This window comes from Pectinophora gossypiella, chromosome 17, assembly GCF_024362695.1.
Source record: "Pectinophora gossypiella chromosome 17, ilPecGoss1.1, whole genome shotgun sequence".
NCBI lineage: Eukaryota > Metazoa > Arthropoda > Insecta > Lepidoptera > Gelechiidae > Pectinophora > Pectinophora gossypiella.
The window spans coordinates 6042470-6066980 of NC_065420.1; the positions used below are offsets into that span (position 1 = coordinate 6042470).

At 34.7% G+C, this 24511-nt stretch overlaps 1 protein-coding gene across 5 annotated transcripts in view; it reads right to left on the bottom strand.

The window, feature by feature from the left end:
• Nucleotides 1-23536, bottom strand: part of LOC126374347 (protein dead ringer) — a 150971-nt gene extending 127435 nt beyond the window's left edge. For all 5 annotated transcript variants that reach the window (XM_050020949.1, XM_050020946.1, XM_050020947.1 and 2 more), the window contains exon 1: nucleotides 23282-23536. In XM_050020949.1, the coding sequence (XP_049876906.1) occupies nucleotides 23282-23329 (48 nt within the window). In that variant the 5' untranslated portion in view covers nucleotides 23330-23536. The remainder of the gene's footprint in view (nucleotides 1-23281) is intronic.
• Nucleotides 23537-24511: the final 975 nt, after the last annotated feature.

Below are 24511 nucleotides of genomic sequence, written 5' to 3' on the forward strand. Positions count from 1 at the left end.
ATTAATCACGTCGATTACGCATGCGCCACTTCTGTCAAGCCGCGTTTATAAAGACAGCTACTTGAATAGGCACATTCGGCCATTCAGCCTTTTGTGAATATTTCCCAACGCGCTTTATTATGAACACTTAATTAATTATATTTAATGTGACCGCACTTTTTTGTCGTCGTTATGAAGTGTCGTATTAATTTATTAAGCTGTTATTCACTTTGAATGTAATGTAAGCGTTCGGTAAGATTAAAGGTTTTTGCGGCAAAAGATGACTGCATAAAGTTTTTTGATCAAATAAAAAATCGGTAAAGAGGAGTATTTAATAATCAAATAAACATAACTTAAGTAACTCAAACGAGGTAAAGCATAATAAAGACATTTCCAGATCAAATATGGACTAAGTAGGTACCAATTTAATACATTTATCGTACATGGATCAATGCAATCCTTATTTGAAACTACCAAGAAAATTTTAAGTTTTGTTACAGTACTAGTTTTGATAGAAGTTTAGATATCTCTTATTATAACATAGAGATACATTTCACTGAAGAGGCGCCGTGTGTGGGTCGCGAGGTAGAGGGGAGATCAAAGATCGACGCGCGCACCGGTGATGTGTTTATAAACAACTTTAAGAATTAATTTAGAAATGAAGGGAATTAATTGGCCGAGATGATTTTTGATATATGTGGCGAGAGTAAGAGATGTATAGAGTTGAAAACTTGGATGATTTTTTTATGAGTTTTAATGGTTTAGTTAATTTTCTATTTTCATTATAGAAGGATGTTTGAATTCATGTTTGGAACATAGGTGAAAAGGGCGGCTCAATAATATCCCTGACACCAGGGTTGATGAGGTTGGTGATTCACAAGCCACACGATAGAAGAAGACATAGATAATTGATATCTCGTAGTTTCCAGTATTTGTGCCCGGTTAATAGCAATAGGCTCGCTTAGATTAGACCCTATCACTTACATGGGACTTAAACATAGCTGACGGGGCGGGGTGGGTGGCGGAGGTCCGTATTGCTCTATGGGTGGGTACATATACACTCACCATACACATAGTAAACACATACTATACTACTAGTGTTGTAACTAGTAGTGTAGAAATGATTTAGAAGGAAGAACAGTCTATATTTATATACTCCCCGCGCTCCAATACATCAACTCTTTTCACCGTAAGGTTGCGTGGAAAAAATGCTACTTAGCAATACCTCTTCAATAGATCGCTTATTGTGGTTATTTTATCCGTTTGTACAGTCATGAGCAATATTATGTACCCACTTAAGAACCCCGTCGCACTATCATATTTGATATTTAATGAGACTTACGGTTTAATTTGTCAAAAAAGTTAATGTGACATGGTTTCAAAGTGTATACATATTAGTACTCGTGACCGTACGTGATCTATGTATATGTTTTTGTGCAATAAACAGTTATAGATTGATTGATATAAATAATAATACTTACACATAAAGTAATCAATGAATTTTATTGTCGCCAGTGACTTATAACGGGGCGGGTTGCGCCACGGGTAAAAGAAGACAAGTTTTAACCGATTTTAATACGAAGTCCTAAATATAATGAACCGTATAGAGACAAATGCAAATGCAATTCCATAGTCTTTGCTTACTCCGGTAGGAAATAGGCGTGAGTATGGCATATATGTACGTATGTATGGAGACAGGTGGTGGCTTATGTGCCTATCTGATGAAATAAAGAAAAAAGAAAACATACATTTCCATATTGGATGCTTCATTAAAAACTTACATGTACCTAAACAACAAAAAGACAAAAAAAAATTAAAAAATATAAAAATTACGAAAGAAAACATTTTTGAATAAAGAACATTTTTGAACAAAATTGAATTTTTAGACTCAAAATCCATGATCTCATTCCATTTCATGTTCAAACACAACAGGACATTTATAAACATCGTTGCGAGCGGTATTATGGCATTTGCGTACATCGCCGGGTTAGTACGAACGTTTGGACTAACGCGTCATGTTGATACAGTCCACGGACCAAGCGCCGCCTCCGTTCAATCCGACTCTCATTACTACACCAAGCGTGAATCGTGATAATTACATACATAAACAGCCCATATAAGTCCCACTGCTGGGCACAGGCCTCCCCTCAATCAACCGGAGGTGGTATGGAACATACACCACCACGCTGCTCTAGTAAGGCTTGGTGGAGGCGTTTAGGCTAGCAGCCCGTGACCAACGACATAACGTGGCTTCCGAAGCACTTGGCTTGATAAGTCACAGGAGATACTGCAAAGCCACTGTCAGCATCATCAGATGTTGTGGCCAATGACTATACTAAAATACTATAGATGATACTTCTTCTATCGTGTGGGTTATGAGGTGGATTACCAACTTCAGCAAGCCTGGTATCAGGGTTATTATTGAGCCGCCAAAGGCCCCTGACATGGCTCACGTATCCACTACATACTTACATCAGTAAGTAGTAACCGGGACCAACGTATTAATCATCTTACTTTCGGACACTCTGGTAATCAGCCTGTAATTTCCTAAGCAAACCACGGTTCACAAAGTGATTTTTATGATATGTCCTCACCGGGATTCGAGCCTAACGCTCAACTACTGGACTACGGAGGCCGTAGATGACGATACTAAGATAATGTAGTTATTATACGTAGGTGTATGGACAGCAGCAAGTAAGGTGTTATGGCACGCGGTAGACGGACAGACGGACTGGCAGCAGTTTTATTTCCAACGGTTTACTGCGCACTTACCGCACATTTGATCCTCGGTGATAAAGGTGGAGGCACAACGGGCGCAGCTACTTTATTTTATGGAGAAAGAAAGAAAGAAAAAATATTCTTATGATGGTTTTTGGCGTTAAGTCAGCACCCTTTGCAAGGGCTTAAACCAACAGAAGTACTCGTTAGCCCTTACCTTATGTATGTACTACTTATCAGAGAAATAAATTGAGGCAGCAAGGAATACACCATTAACTTAGTAATTAAATGAAATCGCACATACGTGAATATCGCAGTTTTTCCATTATAAACTCAATTAGGTACCCATAATAAATTCCAGTACAATATCATGCAAAAGTATATTGTTATATAAAAGTGGTTAGTTATATTTAATCTTATTTAAGTAATAAAATGTATAGGTGTATTTTCTAATAGGTACTTGTACGAAATTATGTACCTAATAAGTATCACTAGAAACACAGACTAAAATTTACTTGATTTGTGATCTCTTTGTGACCCCGCCTTAGTTGAGCCCTCACATCCGTTTTATTAGGTAAGAAAAGAGGAAGGGTAGGTCACGTAACGTAGTTTACGTCTAACGTAGTGTTTTACGACTAGTAAATAATTAAACCGCCTAATTTGATGCCGAGGAAGATCCACTTTCCGCACTTTATGGAGGTAACTTGATTAGATTGCCCTCCAAAATCAGTAAAGAAAAAACTAGAAGAAAATTCCAGCAAAAAGATTTCATGTAGTGCTTAAAAAGTTGATATTTTAGCATAGAACTATTAATGAATAAATGAATAAAAAACCAATTTAAGAAAATAAATTAATTTGAAATAATAAGTAAGCCATATTAATAAAAAACTACATCAAACTCCTTATACTTAAATTATTTAATTTTACAATCGGACTCTCCTTAGATTATTTAATATACTCACTTATTTTAGCAAAAATTAGCAAATCTTTTTAAAGAAAATCCAAACTGGCCATAAACAATGAAAACAATTTCTGAAAATGCCATTTACGAAATAAAATATTACTTTTGTTTCTTAATTGTTTAATGTACTTAATTTCAAGCTTATTCTTTGACCGGTTCCAGCCAATATTTACCAACCATTTATTATTATTTTTATTTGCTCAATATAAATAAGCAAATGACTCACACCATGCAGCCTTGTCTGATGTTCTAACAAAAAGGTAACCTTGATATTTTTTCTTAGCAAAGGGCGGTACAAATTACAAATAAATCGATTGTTGAGTAAGCAGTCGATATCAACAAGAAGTATCGGGTTTCAAGCAAGTCAATATGCGTCTCAAGGCGGGAAACCTTAGCAATGCTAATGCGATCTAATCATTAACGTCACGGAGTTATATCAAAACAAATACGAGTAGTATGTGTATGATTATATTACTTACTTAAATATAATTTAATTAATGTACCTACCTACCTAATCTTTACAGAATAATTTTACTATAAAATAAAAGTGTTGGTATGTGTGTATAAGTACCCATAATTAGATTTATTAATAATCATGTCGCACGGTAAAATTTGAAATATCAATTTGAAACTCCAAGCTTTTATGTGACTTATAGTTAGATTTGCCGCAGACAGCATTAACTAGGTACTTGGCCGAACAAATGGGAAGCGCTAAGAGTCACCCAGTATGATACAGGCTCTAAGTATTTTATACAGTTTAGGTCAAGATATCAACTGCATCCGAAATAAACTCTAAATATTTGATTCCTGTTTGAGTACAAATAGATAAACTATTTAGGTACGTCACCTATTCTATATTCAAATCAAAAAATATCTTTATTCAGTAGGTAACATAGTTACACTTTGAATCGTCATTTTTTACATAACGAACGTCTCATCCGCCTAAAACTATTGCAACTTCTCACAACCTGTACAGCCGGGGAAAAGAAGCCGCAAGAAAGACCTCGGCTCAAGACGTTCCTCAAGAACTTTCTTTTTCTTGATTTTTTAACACGCTATTTTATAGGCGAATAGCAAAAATCACCCTTTCACTTCAACTCTCACCCAACGTCTCCTTCCTTTTCAAAATCACTCCTCTCAATCCGTTCACTCCGTTCATTTCAACTCAATCATCCATCTTTTCTCTATTAGTCTTCGTTCAAAAATCAACATTCAGCCTCTTACTTATCCCACATTATTATAAAATGACAATGGGCAAATATGTATGGAACTTATTTTATACCACCAAATCCAATAAAGACGACATGTCACAATAAGTCGCGTAATCCGGCGATATCAGTGTAAGCAGGCAAACATCGAGTTAAGCTACGAACGTATCAAGTTGCCACAATCGATAGCCACCGTCTTCCGATAGTATCAAGTTGCTTTATAAGCTTTCACGATTTGGTTTGGACGAAAATATTTAATGTCAAGAGTATAGCCAGCTTTATTTCTTTGTATAATAATTAAAACACATAATACCGGGTTCTTACCGCGTTAATCAGGGACATGAGACTCCCGATATTTCAACACTGTTGCAAATGCCATGGTCACGGAACGACTAATGAAATTGAATTGGAGTGGTAGGTGTTTTAATTATAATAACCGCGTAAATCTCAAGCAATTTATTTATTTAATATTTAATGAATACTAGCCTATATACGTCCCTTTGCTGGGCACATACCTCTCAATCTACTAGAAGGGGCGCTTATCATACTCCACCGTGCTACTCCAGTGCGGGTTGGTGAAGGTTAGGAGCTAGTAGCCCGGAAGTCAGAACCAATGGCTTAACGCGCCTTCAAAGCACGGAATCATCAAAATAATAATTATTAAATAAATAATAAGATTTATTAATTTAATAGTAGGTAAACTATTAATAAACGAAACTAAGGCTTTATGTCCGAACCCTTAGTTTAGTTTATGAATAGATGATGATGAATGCATTTATATGATCCGATCTTACTTGATGATTGCCTAACGAATTGCTGATAAACTGGTTCCATGCTTAAATACCAGTGTTCCTGGTCTTCAGTGTTGTTGTCTTCAGACAACTTGTGACCCACCCAAGTAGGGGTTATTAAAAAATATAGGTAGGTGTTCTGTTTTTATGTTATACAGTATGAAAACTAAATTACTATTATTTATGTGGGCTCGTCCCCTATTACATGGGACTTAGACATAACTGGCGAGTAGTGGGTGTATAAATGTACTTTACACGTCTGCCTACCCTTTGGGAGATGCAAGCGCTATGCTGTCGTTATGTTACTAAATTACAGTTTTATTTATGTCAAACCAGTTATTTAACTTGTGACTTTTCCAAAGTTTCAATAATAATTTTATTCTAGCATTTCTTTTACAAATAACAACCCTGAGCAACACATGTCATATGAAAACACTTATTTATTCTTTAACTACATATAATAAGTACAGATTAAAAGTACAACCATGCTATCACAGGACTTACAAACGTATATTTTAAATGTCAAGATAACATAATTATAGCTTAAATGCTATAAGTACTGTGAATCGCAAAGAAAGCAAGCGAGAGATCTCTGCCATAAAGATCGAGGGAGTTAATAAGGCCACATCAAAGCAATTCATCTAAAAAAGCAATATTGCTATTCGACATTTGTTTGCATTGAGCTCTTACTTTTATATGCGCAAATGTCAAATTGCAATATTACTTTTTTTAGATGAACTGCTTTGATGTGTATATTACCTTCAACAAGTTTTATCTATGATAATTACGTTGAATTGATTCTGATTCATATTGCCAAAATTCTTTCTGCATGTGGATATATTTTTAGAACGATTGGTGCCAATAACCGGACCCCACGAGCTATTCTATACAGCTTTATCCCAGCTGACATCACATTGACCTGCGCAAGCGTCTGTCTCCCGACCCTGGCTAATGCGCATGCGTGCTGCGAGCAGTGGGCGGGGAGGGGATGATTGATTCGCTTAGTGCGCGCTGGAGCGGACGCGTCTCACGATGTTCACCTATCAGCCTGTGGTGCAATATTGCTTTAATTTTCTTTATTTTGTTTCATCTATAATGGGCTGGCTAATTTGCCGAGGGTTGCTTGAAGAGGTCTAGTATTTAACTTTAAATACAAATCTAGGCTCAAATGAAGGCTACTTCCTCACGACACAGTCGGATATCGCATGAATATTGTATAATATGAGATTTTAGGGTGAGAATGACAGTAATAGTCATGCTTTGTCAATTTGTAAAAAATGTTCAGATATCGCACGAGGAAACTTCGCAGTGAAGTTCTATGATGGATATGACGAACCACTTAATTATACAAAAATATAATGTAACGATACAGGCATATACAAAAATATAATTGCTGCTTGATATTTGGATTAGATATATATAGAATTATGTTACTACCTAGGTCCTGATTTATACCTTCTTACCCAAAAACAAAGATAAAAGATGCATATGTCTGTTATACAAGAAATTAGAAGGTTAAACGGAAACAAAACTTTACAGCGCCATCTACAGTTTTTTAGGGGAACGTAGGATGGAAAGTCCCTCGTTAGCTGAATGCCACAAAGCCATAAACTACTAATATTTTTTTCTTTACTCCAGCTGGGAAATGAAATTAATGCAAGTATAAATAAACCCCAGTTTTTAATTAAGGGCGTGGGTGCAGTGATCGCAATATCGGAACGCGATTATAATGTTCATAGTCTTCGGAAGCCGTACGTAAACATACCGTGATACGGTGTCACCTTACATAACGCATCGTCCGCACTCAGCCTACACATTGTACTTCTGATTTCTTTATTTTTTTTGACGTGACTTATAGTAAGTTTGCCGCAAATAGCATTAACTACTTGGCCGGACAAATGGAGAGCGCTGAACGGTCTCACCCGATACAAAATTTAAGACAACAGGCCTGAAGGTGCTGAGTTGGGCGCGAACCTCGGCTCAGGGTCTGAGAGGAAAATATTTGAAAGAATTAGTCGACCCTAGATCGATAGCGATAAGCGCTGAATGATGGATGCGTCGACTTATTTGCTTTCTTAAATGAATTGCTTCGATGTGGCCATTTTAACCCCGAAGAACAATTTGAAAAAGAAAAACAGCCAGTGTTTTTACTATGAAAGAGTTTTTACACTTTGGGAACCTTAAATGGTACATCACTGGACATGTAGACTGGACACAATCCCCTAATCGACTTTTACAGAAATGAAGTGTCAGGAATGGTAAGCATCATTTTTTTTTTGTGACTTATTGTAGATTTGCCGCAGATGGCATTAACTACTTGGCCGGACAAATGGGGAGCGCTGAAGGCTCTCACCCGGTGGTAAGCATCAGAAAGCTTTCTTTTGTTCTTGTTTACTCCCAGTTTAGCAAAGAAATGACAATTCATCATGCTTCTTATAGAACTAGATAAATAAAGAACACTAGACTACACTACACACACTACACTATAATACTAGATAGATAAAAACTGTATACCGTGTTTAAAGCAAATAAAGATTCTATTCTATTCTATTCTATTAAAGTAGTCACAATAGGCTATTTTCCAACTAGTCAAATCAGTTACTTTTTAGTAAACGTCAAAACACGAAATTACCATGGAACGTGTATGAAAAAGCAACCTGTGACGTCATAGAAAAACGTGATAAAATGTCGCACTTAATTATATATTTTTCTTTTTTAAAATTCAGAAATAAGAAACCGTTTTTAGTCACCTTTAGATCTGTCTTTATTTAGTAATCAGAATTTCATAATTTATCTTTGACCTAGGAATTTTCAACTTGTCTTTTTATGTCTTTGTTTCTGTGTAGAACAAATTGTTAAATAAGTATTTTTTTATGACGTAACTTTGGCGTAGCACTATGGAATATGGTAGAACAAACGAGTATCAAAATTCATTTTTTCACTAATTGAAATAGGTCCTTCTATCAATGTAATATAATAGTTCGAAAGTCGAAGATTCATATTCTGTAGAGCAATTCATATTATATTTGGTGAAAGTAGTTGTTTTCATGTGGTAAAGTTAAGGTTCATGAAATTGGGAAATATCAAGTTCCTCATTGACGATTTTCAAAGTCAGATAGTTTTAAAACTTAAAATGAAAGGTATATGGTATTATATATTTTTGAAAAGCTTATCTATCGGAAAATTTAAACAAATTAAATTGATTGTTTTTAATACGAATATATACGTAAAAAAATTAAAGAAGAAATGGAGGAAAAAAAAGGTTTTCTTCAACTTTGTCGAAGCTTTTAACATTTACCGGCGTTTACCGGTGCTTTGAATTTAATGTTAATTGATAGTTTAGTTACTTATCAACAACATATATAAAAATTAGCTGCGATTTTTTGCGAACTTTGGAGATATGAGATAAAATCGAATCCTAGTCAGGGAACGGAAATTGCTATCAATTGCGGTTTCGTGGTTGACTTGATTTAACAATACTTTGTGGTATAGTTTATCAATTGATTATTTTATATTGTTAAGTTTTTATCATTTTGGTGTCATTTTCCGTGAGAAAATAGATATCTGAATTAATTCACACATTCTGAAACAATATATAAAGGGAGGTAACAAAATATGTTTCCATTACAATTTCAGTGGTATTTTCGTATAGTACGGCTATTTTACTCTTCAAAATGTCTACTTTTAGCTGTAGTAAACGTGAATTAATAGAATCTTATATAGAAGGCGGTAAAACGACTGCGGCACTTTCGACATATTTGGAGGAAAAACAAGTATCAGAAGACAATATATGTTTTATAATTGGTAAAATCCAACAGACTATCATCCCTGCGTTTAATAGACGCTGGAAAGAAGCAGCACGCAATAAGAATATATTTTTTTTAAATAACACAAATTGGCTGGATTCTGAATATTCCGTTACTATACCTACATCAGAAAACGTGTCAACAGACTCAACACCGTCTACTTCTTCTGGTAAACGAGGAAGACCGTGTGTGACATATGGAGATTCTTCAGAATCAAGCAAAAAAAGAAGAAACACTATTTTGATGAACGAATATGGTTTGGAGCACATTCTGGGCGGATATCTTCAAGGATTGCGTTCTATGGGAGAAGGAACGGAAGCAAAACTAGTTGAAGAATTAAGGTTGGCTGATGCTGAAAAAAAGCTTTTCGTTTTGAATCACTTTGATAACGCAAAAATAATCAAAACGCTTACAGATGAAGAAGCATTCAGTGTTTTCATCGACTTGGAACTAACTAAAGCACAATATCTGTATCTCAGGAACGTTACAGATGAAAGAAACTGTCCAATATTTCCACCATATTACAAAATACAACAAATGAAACAGGAATGCTATCCACCATCGTCAACAATTGAAATCACAAACACATACGCGAAAATATTGAGAATTCAAGATCTATTAGATCACACTGCAGCTAGAATCTTATCTATAGATTCAGTTTACAAGAACGGACAAGAACATTTACTATTATACAGCAAATGGGGTTGTGATGGGTCATCTGGACAAAGCCAGTATAAACAAAAACTTCCAGAGGAGTCTGAGCTTATTCCGATGCAAATTTATTTATTACTTCTTTTGTGTTTCTTTTGTGTAACATATACAAAAAGCGTAAAAGAGCTAGATGAAGATACTTTACACCTTCTTAAGGTTAATGAACTGATTTTAGATCCTGAAGCTCACCAGGTGTAAATGGGAATGAACCTAACAAGAAACTAAATTACTAATATTAAGAAAATTTTGATTCATTTCTATGTTTAGCATAATGTATAGCTATAGGTACTGTACCATTTTTTATTTTATTTTATCATTAATATGATAAGTTATGTTGATTGAGTAATAAGTGTTAAGAAATCCAGGTAAGATAATATAACTAAAAATATAAATTTCAATAAATATATAGCATTTTAAACGATTGTGAGTTTTCTTTATTTAATAAAAAAAATAACGCGTAATTTCAATTCACCAAACATTACTTATATGAATTTTTATATATTCCTTTATATTAGTGCAAAATTGCATCGCTCTATCTTTAAAATTGACGGAGTTACAGATTTTTGATCCGAAACACACCCAAATATTCCACAGTGCGTAGTTGCGATTAACTTTAACTACTTCGCCCGATCACAAATGTATATGGCGGCCACAATAATAATATGATAAAACTTACTGCCATTTTTGGTGTTGACAGCCAAAAATAAATCACAAAGGGACCAAAAGAGTAGAAGACCAAAATCTACAAATAATATTCAACAGCGTTCAACAAAATTTAAATTAATTTCTTTTTAGATAATTTGAATTTTAGTGACGCTAACGAATAATTTTATTTTTGTTTACACAATTGCTTTCAGACCTTCGTTTTTCAAAGTTATATTCGTATGAATTAAACATTTAGCTCTCAAAGTAATAAACATGTTTTCATCAAATAAAATTATCACCTAAAACTCGATGTCGTTGAAATAAATAAATTTGTTATCCTTAATAAATAAAAATACATCGGTCGTGCAATAAAAATCGCGCACATTCTTGTTGTTAATAATTATTAACAACCATTTATACAAATATTGTAAATTGTAGATACTTCGTTTTTTAATGCTAATTCCCCATAATATCATAATATTTCTCAATTCTTTCTACAAATTACAGCAGCAATGTGGTGAGTGCGGGGAAGGAGAGAGGACTGTTTGACTAAGCAGGGATTCCTGCTACAATTTTTAATTTAAGTATGTATTTTTATTTTTTAACATAATAAGTAAGTATTGTATATTCATACTTTTTGATTTTAGTAGTAGACATGTTTGTATTTGTTTTATTATGTTCTGTGTTTAATGAAATAAAATGTTTTTACAAGTTACTTATACTGTTAGAATTTTACTTACGTACTATAATGGCTATCATGACTAACATATGTATAAAGACAAATAAAGCCTGATTACTCAGTCCGTGATGAGATTATTATATCGTACAACATCACCTGAATAGAACATGTTTCAGAACAATTGATTATGACTCAACATTTCTTAGAAAACCTATGATTCAAATTAGGTGGAGACAGTTCGCTTTTCTATGCTAAATAGATCACAGAATAACGTTGCGTTATTTTTTACATAATTACGTATATGTTTGTAAGGCTGTAGATACTAATTCATTATACTTAAGCTGGTACCCTTCAATGAGGTAAGCAGAGGTAGAAGTCATCAAAATAACAGACAACAACTTTAGGAATTGTGTTATGATGAGATGAACCAACATTTCATCATTTGAATATAAAATATATTAGATATTTAACTTCCTTCGACTTTCATTAAATGCAATGTATTTATGGTATTTATAATTTTATATTCCATGATTTTTGAATATGCATTGTCTAACCACCAACTTAACATAAACACGTTCTTACAACTTTATACCCATAAAAGTTCAGCCCCAGACAATATGTAGGTACCACAACCTCTAGCAGTTAAATAAGCTATTACATAGAAACAGCTTTCTACGAGCCCTGTTTTACATTATAAACATATAGTGCTCACGAAGTCCCTTTAACGCTATAGTTCTACCACGTCTGGCACGAGTCTTGGTGTATGAGTTTATGTAAAATGCACACGAAGTCCCGCGAAACTAGGCGGAGTTTCTATAGCTAGTGTGGGACTTGAAGTAACGCCGTTTGAATCAGGGAATTTCTCTGTAATTTCTCCGAAGGCGATTTGAATAAAACCTCCGCGTGAGGCCGCCCTCTCATTTATTACAATGTACTAATAGTTGCATTATAAACATGCAAATCTAAGTGCGGCGGAATTCGTAATGACAGTGCGCTCTGCCGTTCGTAACCATTGTGTTGTACCGAACACTTACATTTCTCTATAAAGTATCCGGCTTCCTATTATATGTAATTGTACGTATGTTAGAATTTTCTACATAAATTATAAAATACAACTTATAGTTTATTATTTTTCTGCATTTAAAACGCAATGTTCTGCCAGTCCGTCGCGCTTGTGGGTAAGAACCGCTGCTCCGATTTGCATGCACTTTATTATTGTACAATGAATATACCTTTACATAGCTCGGCTATATAGTTTCGTTTACAAGCTGTTGACCTGATTTTATTTACGTAAATATTATAATTTAAGGTCATGAAGCCCTGATACCTTTTAAAATCCAAATCCCATTGTCTAAATATTGTATCTTGAATTCCAGGTCTTACGAGGGTAATGAATAATGATGTCAGTACGTCTATTCTACCTCATGAAAGTATTTAAAAATAAACTGTCTCTTGAATCAATTTGTTTCCATATTTATCCTATGCACAATAAATTATTAAATAAATATGCACAGAGCGGACGCAGGGCTAGGCGTCACTTACTTATGCCTGTCCAGATGATGCGTTTTACTCGCGTTGTCATACCACAGAGTAATTTGATTACTTTATAGATTACTGCATGCTTGGAGATGTGCGTCTACATCCGTACGATGTTAAGTACTCTGTGGTATGACAACTGGACAGGCTATGAAGCAAACGCGTGAAAACGATCGTGAAACCTCTCATACATCGCGAAATATTTGAATTCACCGCGTGACGAACCGCAGCTTCGGAAACGAATCTGAGGGCTCCTCCTACTTATCTCTGCAAATAAATTGGCAAATCCAGCAGCGCAATATTTTCACAACATTTCTTAGCCAGAATGGTTCAGATTCATAATATTCAATATTATAACACCAGTTACATGTTTGCAAACGGTCGATTTTCTTCGAATCGAGTAAAAGTCGTTATCGGACGTTACCTAATTGTTTGATTGGATACGATCCGCTTCAACATTCAACAACATGCATATCGGAATGTTTTACATTCGATATCGCTACATTTTACTATTGACTATTAAATTGTACAGTTTTAGCATGTTGGCAAAATGTACGATAAAATCTGCAACGCAAAGTCAACTATTTGCGATTGGAACAAAGTCTGTTTTACAAATAAAATGTCGTGGATTTATATTATAATGTTTCTGCATTACTTATTTAGTGGTATAACGTTCAATGCGCAATACATAATATTGTACTCACACAGTACGACAACTTCTTACAAACGTCCAATGCTATTCACTGAATTATTTAAACCAGCATAGATTCATAGAATTTTTTGTCGTTCTAATTATTAATGATATATATTGAGGTCGGAAACCATCAGAAAAGCTGATGAAGATACATAATTATAAATTGTTTAATAAAACTGACAACTGGACATGTCACTTTTTAAATCAATCTTTATAAAGTAATATTAATATTGGTTATTATTATTTGGCCCAAGTAGTAATTTTTTTACCTTTGATGGGTTTGTTCTTGGCCCAGACTTGCCCGAAAGCATTGACGAGGCCTAAGATGGAGCTCGCCCGCTCAGAATGCCAAACGACGCAAATCACCAATAATGTGAAAAAATTTTTGAACCTATATCAATTGAAGTTCTAATTCTCTTTATATGTGGATTCTCTAAAGTAAAATACCCAAATGCAACTAAAAAATAAAGGTACTAAATAATTGTAAACTCTACACAGTTGCGTTACTGTTCATATTTATCACTGTACAATGGCACCAATAGACCCGCATGCTAGAAACAAATTATTCTAGTCCCTACCTACCCTGCTAGTTAATATCGCATTCTTATTAATGTCGTTGATTAAACACTTCATGTTGGTTAACGGTTTTATGGAAAAATAAAGTAAGTATTTAATTTAATTGAGTTGTGAAAAAAAATTTGACAGTTGTTATAACCACCATGGTTGCGAATGAATAATAATGTTGATTGAACTTTGTTTATATTTCTTTTTGTTGATATAATTAGGACTTTTGTATGTTTTTGTATGTTATTGTAATTGGTTCCAGATCTAAGAAATAGTCTACAATATTAAATTGTATCTGCGTGACGTCATTTAGGTATGTATAGCTATTTCTTTATATAAGATTTATGTCATTAACATTAATTTAAGAGCCACGCTCTCGGTGTAGCATTCTCCATTGAAGCCAATTCTTTGATTTCCTTGTAAGACACGACGTTCGCCGTTTTAATTTGTTCCATGTACGCTCCTCTTGGTCTTTCTCTTCCTCTCTTTCCGTCTATCTTCCCTTCTTTGATGTAAAATAAGTAATGAAGTTTATCATCACTAATTTATGAGACACGCTCTTGTCGGTGTAGCATTCTCCGTGCTGTTTTTTAGGGAAAAATAGGGCAGTGGTTCCCTCTTGCCTTGCGCCCTGCAGTACTCTTTCTAACGCTCGTGGGATGGCACCCAGAGTACTCTAATGAGGTTTATGTTACCTACAATATTGTAATATTTTTTTAAACAAATAGGCGAATTGACGCATATTTAATAACTAACAAAAGACAATAAATACGAGTCAAAATAACTTGTAAGAATAAATAAATAAATATATAACATAAATATTAAATAAATAGCTTATATACGTCCTACTGCTGGGCATAGACCTCTCCTCAATCAACCGGAGGCGGTGTGGAGTATACTCCACCACGTTGCTCCACTGCGAACCCATCATAAACATACCTAAATATAATACAATTATTAATCACACGAATTCCTTCAACTAGTAACCCTTTTGTAACAAAATTGTCATCCATCATTTAATTCTGGTGCCAATGTTATGTGGCCAATTCCGTGGGAATTACTTTTCATTGAATTTTATGCGACATCTTTTATACTTACACTATGTTTAGCGGAATTAAAAATAGGTTTTCTATGTGATCTGTTTAAATGTAGGACTGTTATTATATTATTAGGTTTCATGTGACAAAAATAATGTGGAAATGCTTCTTGCATTTACTTTCCCTTTGTATACTCGTAAGGTTGCTGTTAAAATCAATTCTGCTGCATTTTTGTAAGATTTGGCTTTCAAGCATCACGCCAGAGGGTTAAACAGGCCACACCGAAGCAATTCATCTAAAAAAGCAATATTGTCATTTGGCATTTGCGCATTATGAAATTAAGTGCGCAATGCAAACAAATGTCAAATAGCAATGTTGCTTTTTTTTTTGGTTGAATTTAATCGATGTGGCCTTTTTAACCCCTCGGAACACAGTTTGCGTCCTAATATATATGTTACGTCACTAATTCATCGGGCTTATAATAATATGTGGGTACTAAATAGGTATTCAATATAAAGTGACGCTTTATTCAAATCTGCATTACATAACGCACAATAGTGCGTCAAACCGATGCAGTACAGAATCTAGATGGTTCGTCTTATACGTCGCGGATACGCTGCCCTGTCACCATCTGATAGCGAAGGATTATTAATAGAATGCGAAACCATTGTCGACATATAATAAGCTGTAAAGGTCGGCCACATTCACACAGCGGTGTAACGAGCGAGAGTATGTGTCAATCAATAGCGATAAAAATAGGTTTGGAATTGGAACAGGCTTTATGAATTTAAAAATAGAAAAAGATATGGAATTTGGGAGTGATTCAATAGTCACTTATTTCAGTTACTACAGTCCCATATTTATACATATATAGGTAGGTATTACAATACTTATTATAATCTTCTATCGTGTGGGTTGTCAGGTGAATTACCAACCTCATCAACCATGGTGTCAGGGCTATTACTGAGCCGCCAAAGGCCCCAAAATAAAAAAATAATAATAATATAATCACAACAATAACATTTGTATGGATTAGTCAAAGTTGTTGCAGCATCGGCTCACGATCTGGAGGTCCAGGTTCCATTTGTGGACACTGTTGAAACTCACTTTGTGAGACTGTCCTTTGTTTGGCTAGGACCTTGCGGACTTTGTCCGAAAAGGTAAAAAGAAGCCGGTGCGGTAAGCCGTTGATCCCGTTGTTATGTTAAAAATAAAAATTGAAGATGATTTTTTGAGAGAATGATGACTCTTTTTTTATTTCAACTTTTCCGAGTCCACACACGCCCGTAATCAGAGTAAGCAGGGTCACAACTAAGTACATTACATTACAAGACAACTTCAACAAGATTATTCGTGATTCGCGAAGCACGTTGCTACTATTTACTTAACATAAGTATGTAGTTGTTACATTAGCTATGCCAGGGGCCCAGCACATTAGTAACCCTGACATCAGTTGGTGAGGTTGGTCATTGATGTCACAATCTTGCTGCCACCGGGGTAAGCAGAGACTATGGAATTCCATTTGCTTCGATCCTGACACACTTCTGTTGCTTCTTTCACATTCATCAATCGTTCCGTTGGTTGATCAACTGATTGTCCGAAAGTAAGATGATCCGTGCTTCGGAAGGCACATTAAGCTGTTGGTCCCGGTTACTACTTACTAATGTAAGTAAGTAGTTGTTAATAGTCGCTCAATAGTAAATCTGACACCAGGGATTGGTAATCCACCTCACAACGCATACGACGCGACGATACGAGGAATGGAAACGGATGGGTCGATAGATCCACGTCGCAAGAGGGTCCGTGCCTCCAAAAAAAACTTGTAAAGGGTGTGTGGCGAACCCAACTAGTTGGCCAGCTAATTCCGCCCACATGCAACAGATGGCGTCACATTCAATAATGCAGTCTTCAAGCAGTCGTGAAACGCGATATCGAAGTTTACACAGCAAGACGCGTATCCCTATCCTCGATCGGGGATCCTCGCTGCCAAAGGTGTAACAAGCGCGTACGACGAAAGAAACAACACGGAAAGTGCGATAATTTCATACACTGTAAGGAAAAATATTTTTTCTATGAATAGCAACAGTGGCATTAGATGCAATCTCGTTGCAATTGCAGTATGCAGTACGGTGTAACACTATCTGTACTAACCCACGCAACCTCTCTTTATAAATATTGAATGTCAATACGATTATTTTCAAGAGATACATTCATTATAGATGGAGATAAAGCATCGATTCCCGCGTAAACACGGTGACAAACCGCTTTTGTCGAGTCAGCCATTTTATTTGTATGCAAATATAAAGCAACAAAGGCCTGAGTCGATCAAAATCTTTTTTGTATCAACACAAAAAATAAATTTGATGGAGCTCTGTGCCTCTACGTAGAACAAGTTTGAGTAATCGATTTATTATTTCATTGGCTTTTTATAGCATGCTGCATTTTCTTCACACTGACCGGTTAGATATGAACATATTATTATTATGCATCATAAGAAGCATTCCCTAATCTGAACAGTTATGATGAAAGGCTAGAACGTAAAATAGGTTAATACTTTATAGGTATTACGCGAAAGGTACAACTCATTAATGTTTAAAATTATCTTTACCAACATTCCATTTTTTTTAGATATATTCTATCAAGTTCTTCTGAAATGGCTGTAGCTTTCTACAAATTAGTTAGGTACTTATATGTAGAATATTTTCAGTGACCCTTTCATATTATCTAGTCTTATAATATTTTGGTATAATTGACTATGATGGCATATGTTGGGCATGTAAGCATATTTAAATAGATAAAAACCTCAAAAAAAAAAAACAATTTAGGTAAAGAAAAAATCCTATCAAGGTGAATCTCTTTGTATAGGTCTTCCCAACAATAAATAAACTCAGATACTTACATAGAAACATACAACACACAGATACTTACCTCAAACTTTATAAAAAATACCTACAAATCCCAAAGCATTATACCATAGGTTTAACAGACTATATTCGCAAAACCACGTATGATCTAAAAACGTGTGAAACCTTAACACGGGTGAATATTTTTTTTAGTCTAAACTTCAAACCACTATATCTAACCCGTATTGTACTCAGCACGCGACCAGGTAGAAGCTATACACCTGCCGATTTTGTACCTCAAAAGTGTAACACATCCCTAAAAACTCACCTTTATTCAACTTAGATTGCTTTGTAAGTACGTTAAGGGTTACTCGAAAGCTACTGTCACTCAGCAATGAATATCAAATATTTTTTAGGGATGTATAGCGTGTATTGTCGTGTGCCATAGTCGTATCATTGTCCGTGTTTATATTGTTGAAAATGTCAAAGATAATGTTTGGGAGGCGTAAGTGGAGTAGTTGGATTTGGTAACGTGTTTTGTACCGTTTTTTTGCTGTGGAGTATTACTTTATGCATAATTGTGCTGAACTTGAGCAGATACTAAATTAAGTCAAAAGAAACCAAATTCAATTTATCAACGTTAAACTATCATTAATAACGAAACCGAAATCGCAAATCTGCGACACCATAATTCTCAGAATCAGTTACCGACTTAACAAATTAAAACTAAAACAAATACCACCGGCGAGATGGGTTGTCAACGCTAAAAAATAAATCTCAAAACCGCCAATTATTCCAATTAATGGCACGTCTCGTCCACAGGAAAAGGAAACTGGCACGTTCGAAATTCAAACTAAGTTTAGCCGCGATTGTGCACTGAGTGACAGCTAGGTTTGATTAATTAATTCGAGTGTTGCCATGGCTCGAACATAAATCGTGCCCTCCCGTGAGATGTCGCCCGCTAGACACGCGCGGAATAAATGATTGAGCCAAACGCAAATATTATCTGTGACCGAAATAAACGGCTAATGATGTCTTATACAGGTACGATGAAGTCGTCAGATCTACTTCCTTTCAGTAATGAGAACGAGGAGTATTAATTTTACACTGATCAAAGAAGCCGTTTCACAATGAAGAGCTCTGTTTAGCACCATTTTATACTTAAAGTGCGTGAATATTACAACAAGTTAACGACTCATTGAAATATTACAGTAAATCAATACCTACTTAGCAAAAAAAGTTTAAATAAAATCAAGGCAGACACATTTTTTCTCATAGAAAAGACACTGACAGAAAGCGTTCCGCCAAATAAACATTGTCATAAGGCTAATGTGCAGGCCCAATCAGCCCAGATGTGGGGTTCTTGCAACAATGGTAACACTGAACGAACCGCAAACGGATTTGTTATTAATAATCGCATCGACGGCGCCATAGAGAGACCGCCTAATGCGACCCACGTGTTGCAACGCAAGTTTTTATCCATATTCATAACTTTGCCAAAACTTAAAGTAGACCTATTTTAAACTTTAATATTATAAAAATAAAGCTGCTTAGTTTTGGGAGGTTTATAGAAGTTTTATTTCCTACTAAATAAAGGCGGCACGGTTTTTGCCGTCGAATATCGGTTTGACAGTCAATATTTTTTTTGTTAGAATATCCTGTTTGCTTAATGAAAGGACGCTGCACAATCTGCAGTTAAATGATAAACTAGATTTTTCTGTTTATGTACAATAGCAGAGATTATTTCAATTAAATCAAATTACAATAGGGGGATCTAAAAAGGCAATAATGCTATTAGATATTTCTTTGCAATGCGCACTTACTTTTATATGCGCAAATGTCAAATTGCAAAATTGATTTTTTAGATGAATTGCTTCGATGTGGCCTTTTTAACACCCCAGATCACCGGGGTAAGCAAAGACTACGAAATTCCCTCGACTGCAATCCTAACAAAAGTGGTGACTCTTATCAAAATCTTTTTACAAACTCGCCGGATTAGATTATTACTCTTAATTAATGATATTGTGTAGTTATGAATCCGTTAATTATTTATTCATTAGTATGTGATTTAGAAAATATAAAAACAAAAGCAATAGATAGATTGACACTCCAGCCAGCAATGGAAAAATTTCAATTGATCTGTTTTGATTCTATCCTTTATACTAAGAAAATAAACGACATACATAATAAGGTAATCTCTAAAACAACCCTGTATTGTAAAAATAATAGGTACCCATTTTTTTCTATGAATTTCACGAAAACAATCCGCTTAATAAACTAGTTGTCAGTCAACCATAAAAAACAAAGAACGATGTCTTTGTTATCTTCCATGAATATTACAATGTAATTCCAATTTCGCATTGTAATTGTAAAAAATCTAATCTATATGGAATGCTTTTAAATGACAATCAGTGGCAGATGAGTCCGTTATCGCGAAGCAATAAGTTGACGTCAATGCTGGAAATATTATCACTAAAATTAATATTGGTACATGGTAATATTAACACGATATAATGAGTCTTAAGACAGTGAGTCTTAAGATAAAATTGAGTTTTTTGAACTTAAGTCTCTTAAGATTCGATGATTTGTATATTAATGTTTTTGACGTGACTTATTGTAGATTTGCCGTAACTGGCACTAACTACTTGGCTGGACAAAAGAGGAGCGCTGAAGGCTCTCACTCGGTGTACAATGATGAGTGACCATGCCATCATTAGGTATATTAAGCTACATTTTTTTTTCATTTTTATATTTTAACAACTTTTTTTTTTATCCATCTTTGGACTTCGTATCAACAGCGGCTGCAAGCTGTCTTTGATTACTTGTGGCTCTGTCCACCCCATTAGGGATTACGGGCGTGAGTTTATGTATGTATGTTTTATAACAAGCAAATGGTTTATACAACATACAATATAATAAATAATAGTACTACTAGTAAAAGCATACTAAAAAGTAGTTTGGTGCATTAAAGTATATTTGAATTGAATTGAAAGCGCACATTCAATCTCCAATATATTATTATTCTATCACTGGTTTAGTCACTAAATCTAAGTAGATTTATCTGACTAAATCTATAGTTTCACAATACGTAATGCAATAAGGTATGAAACTTAAAATAATTAAAGAAAACACTAAAATTATCATGAATTTTCCGACACAAAATTCCACTTGATATCAACGCAGATTGATTGAGTTGGTTTTGTTGTTCCGGTTGATTGAGGGGAGGCCTGTGCCCAGCAGTGGGACGTATATAGGCTGTTTATGTTATGTGTTATGTATGTTATCAACGCAGAATCATGGTCTAAATCATCCCCCTCAGTATTCATAACGGTGTCGCTAACACCCATACCTACCTGTACGTGACATCGTAACGAATACTGTGAGGAATAATCCAGCTCATTATTCTGAGGTAATATTAAGTTAAATTTTCGCAAAAGTATAGAATTGAAAATAATTTATAAACACTAAAAAAATCGTGAATTTTGCGACAGGAAATTCTACTTCATATCATCTGAGAATCATGATCTGAATCATCCCCTCAGTATTCGTTACAGTATATGTCACTAACACCCTGTATAAATATACGTATACACAAAAACTTACAAAGCTCATAAAATGTATTTTTTCTTCATGGTACTTATAGCATTTATGTAGAAAAGTCAGTATAATTTAGATTTATGGTGCTATGTAAGTAGGTACTTATCAAATAATCATAAAAAATCAACATGAAGTATCAACAAGAAAAACAGAAATTTTTCTTAAACTTTTTAGACGAATTTTATACGTGGAAGTTTATACTTCACGTGGTATTTAAAATTCAAAACTGCAGATAATTTTTTAGAATGACGACTAGTCTTATAAGCAAGACAAGATTTTACTTATTTCTAAGCAGAATATTTGACCCCGCACAGAATATTTGACCCCGTCTAGACCTATATTTGAATATTTTCTAATAACCTGTCACCAAACAGCAATTTAAAATTAGTCAAATACTTATGTGAAAAAGAAAATTGGAATAGTTTCTTGACCATTTTAGACAGGCTTTTGTTTCATTGTGTAACTTAATCTTTACCCAATAAACGTATGGAAGTTCTCTTGTCATTAATCAACAATACTAGTAGTACCTACAAGTATGTGGTCTATAAAAAATATTGTATTTAAATGCCGTTACCTTAGCAACAGAGGAGGTGGTAGCAAAATATATTCATCTACCTTATTTTCGTAAAATCAACACGTGCCATCTTATCAGTTAACAATCATAATAATGGTAATTTTTGTACCTATTAAACTTTCACTTAGAATAATTATAACAGTAGAAATATATTGAATAGCACTTCGTCGAGAGTTTCCGCCGGCGAAATGACTTTTGCACATATGCAAAAAGTTAATAACCAAATAACTTAAAGTTTAATCTTCGAAAAACGTGTGCTACGTCATTAAACATAATAAAGATAAATTAATGTTTTAAATTAAAATTTGTTTGTTTTTATGTTTTTCTTTAAGTGCAATTAGTTAATCCTTTAGCTAATGACACAAGACTAACTTATTAAAACTTATCAAGCCAAGACCATACTTCTTCGTATTGTTTATATGGGTACTATGGTAAATTAGTAAGTATATGTTAATTAAAAAGAGTGAGGTGCCTAGGAATTTCACAAATGTTACAAAACGAACACTCAATATTTGTTTAGTACTACAAGATAATAATGGACAGGTAATATAAAAACGGATAAATTATTAATTATTTATAACAACATATACGATAAAATACTCTCTACTGTACATAAACATAAAGTAGATATGCGACAAACATAATATGACTAAAATTATAAATAAAGTAGGTAAATCTACGTAGATCTACTCGTACTTATACAACTAAATATGTAACTTATAGTACTTCTGTCAGTATTAGTAGTTAGTATTTACTTTGGATCCCAATGAAATGTTGCTGAAAGCATTCTAACAATACGCAATTACAAAATAAATACCAAATCAATTTATGTTAAATCAAAACTGTAATAGCGAATCAAAATGAGATCCATTTGTCATCTAAACACTAAGATTAGGACTATTTCATTCATAATTAATTAACTGTTTATTTGTACTCACCACGGGGCTGTCATCGCCGAGGTCCGAATCGCGGTCGGCGTCTGCCATGGCGTACGCCGGCACCGGTTCGCGGTTCTTCACCCGAATCTTGGCGGCTTTCGGAGCACGATCGTCTAAAGCGGCCACAGGGGCACTATCACTCAGTCACATACGCGGGAAGCGGAGCGGAGTCGCCGAATGCGGAGCGAAGTCGCGAGATGTGGAGTATTACGGAGCAGAGTCGCGGTCCGGCGAAGTAGCGTCGCGTTGGCGCGCCGGCAGAGAGTGATGTGCCGTCGGGCCAAAGCCCCCTCTCCACTAAGCCCCGCCTTAAGGCGTCCCGCGTCACAGCGAATCAAACACAGCGATATCAAACTGATATTCGTGGTGTATTCATGCTATGTTGTGCTATAACCCCGCCCCGCACTTATATTGTTTTTATTCGAGCTATAAAGTTATCGCGAGCTCCATTCCATTGATCGGAATACTCATTAATGTTTTATACTAATGCGATGCGTCGACCATCATTTTGATTTACACATGAGCTATCGAGTGTGACTTGCAAGTTGCATGTGAATCAGAATAGCAATAATCTAATAATTTAACCTTTATTATTAATGTGTCTTCGTTGGTAATATTTATTAAAACAGAAAAAAATATGGTCGATTAATTTCTCAATTAAATTGATAAAAGTTTTGATCGAACGCGTTGATGTCTTTTGTATTACATAATCAATGGCAATTATTTTCATACGTACATTATACCTTTCAGGGAAGATATGGAGTGGAGTTGACCAAGTTTTTAGCATTTAGCAAATAGAATAAGTATCTAAATATTATAAGTGAAGTCAAATTAAATTCTTCTTCTTCTTGCTGCTTGTCTTCCCGGGCATGTCGTAAAATCCGACAGAGGGATTGTGTCCTCTAAATGACGGGCTAATGTTATGGGCGATAGGCTGATCCCTTATCACCATAAGGTTCATCATAATTCATCTTAGGACTTCGTATCAACAGTGGCTGCAAGTTGTCTTTGAGTACTTGTGGCTCTGCCCACCCCATTAGGGATTACGGTCGTGAGTTTATGTATGTATGTATGTCAAATTAAATTAAATATATTTATTCGTTCTAGAGTGGTAAATACAGTTCTAATTAAAATAATATATTGCATTGCACAATAAAAGTCCTTCACTCAACCATGTAGTGGACGAATATTAAATATTTGAATAACTAATAAAATCTAACTTAAAATCAA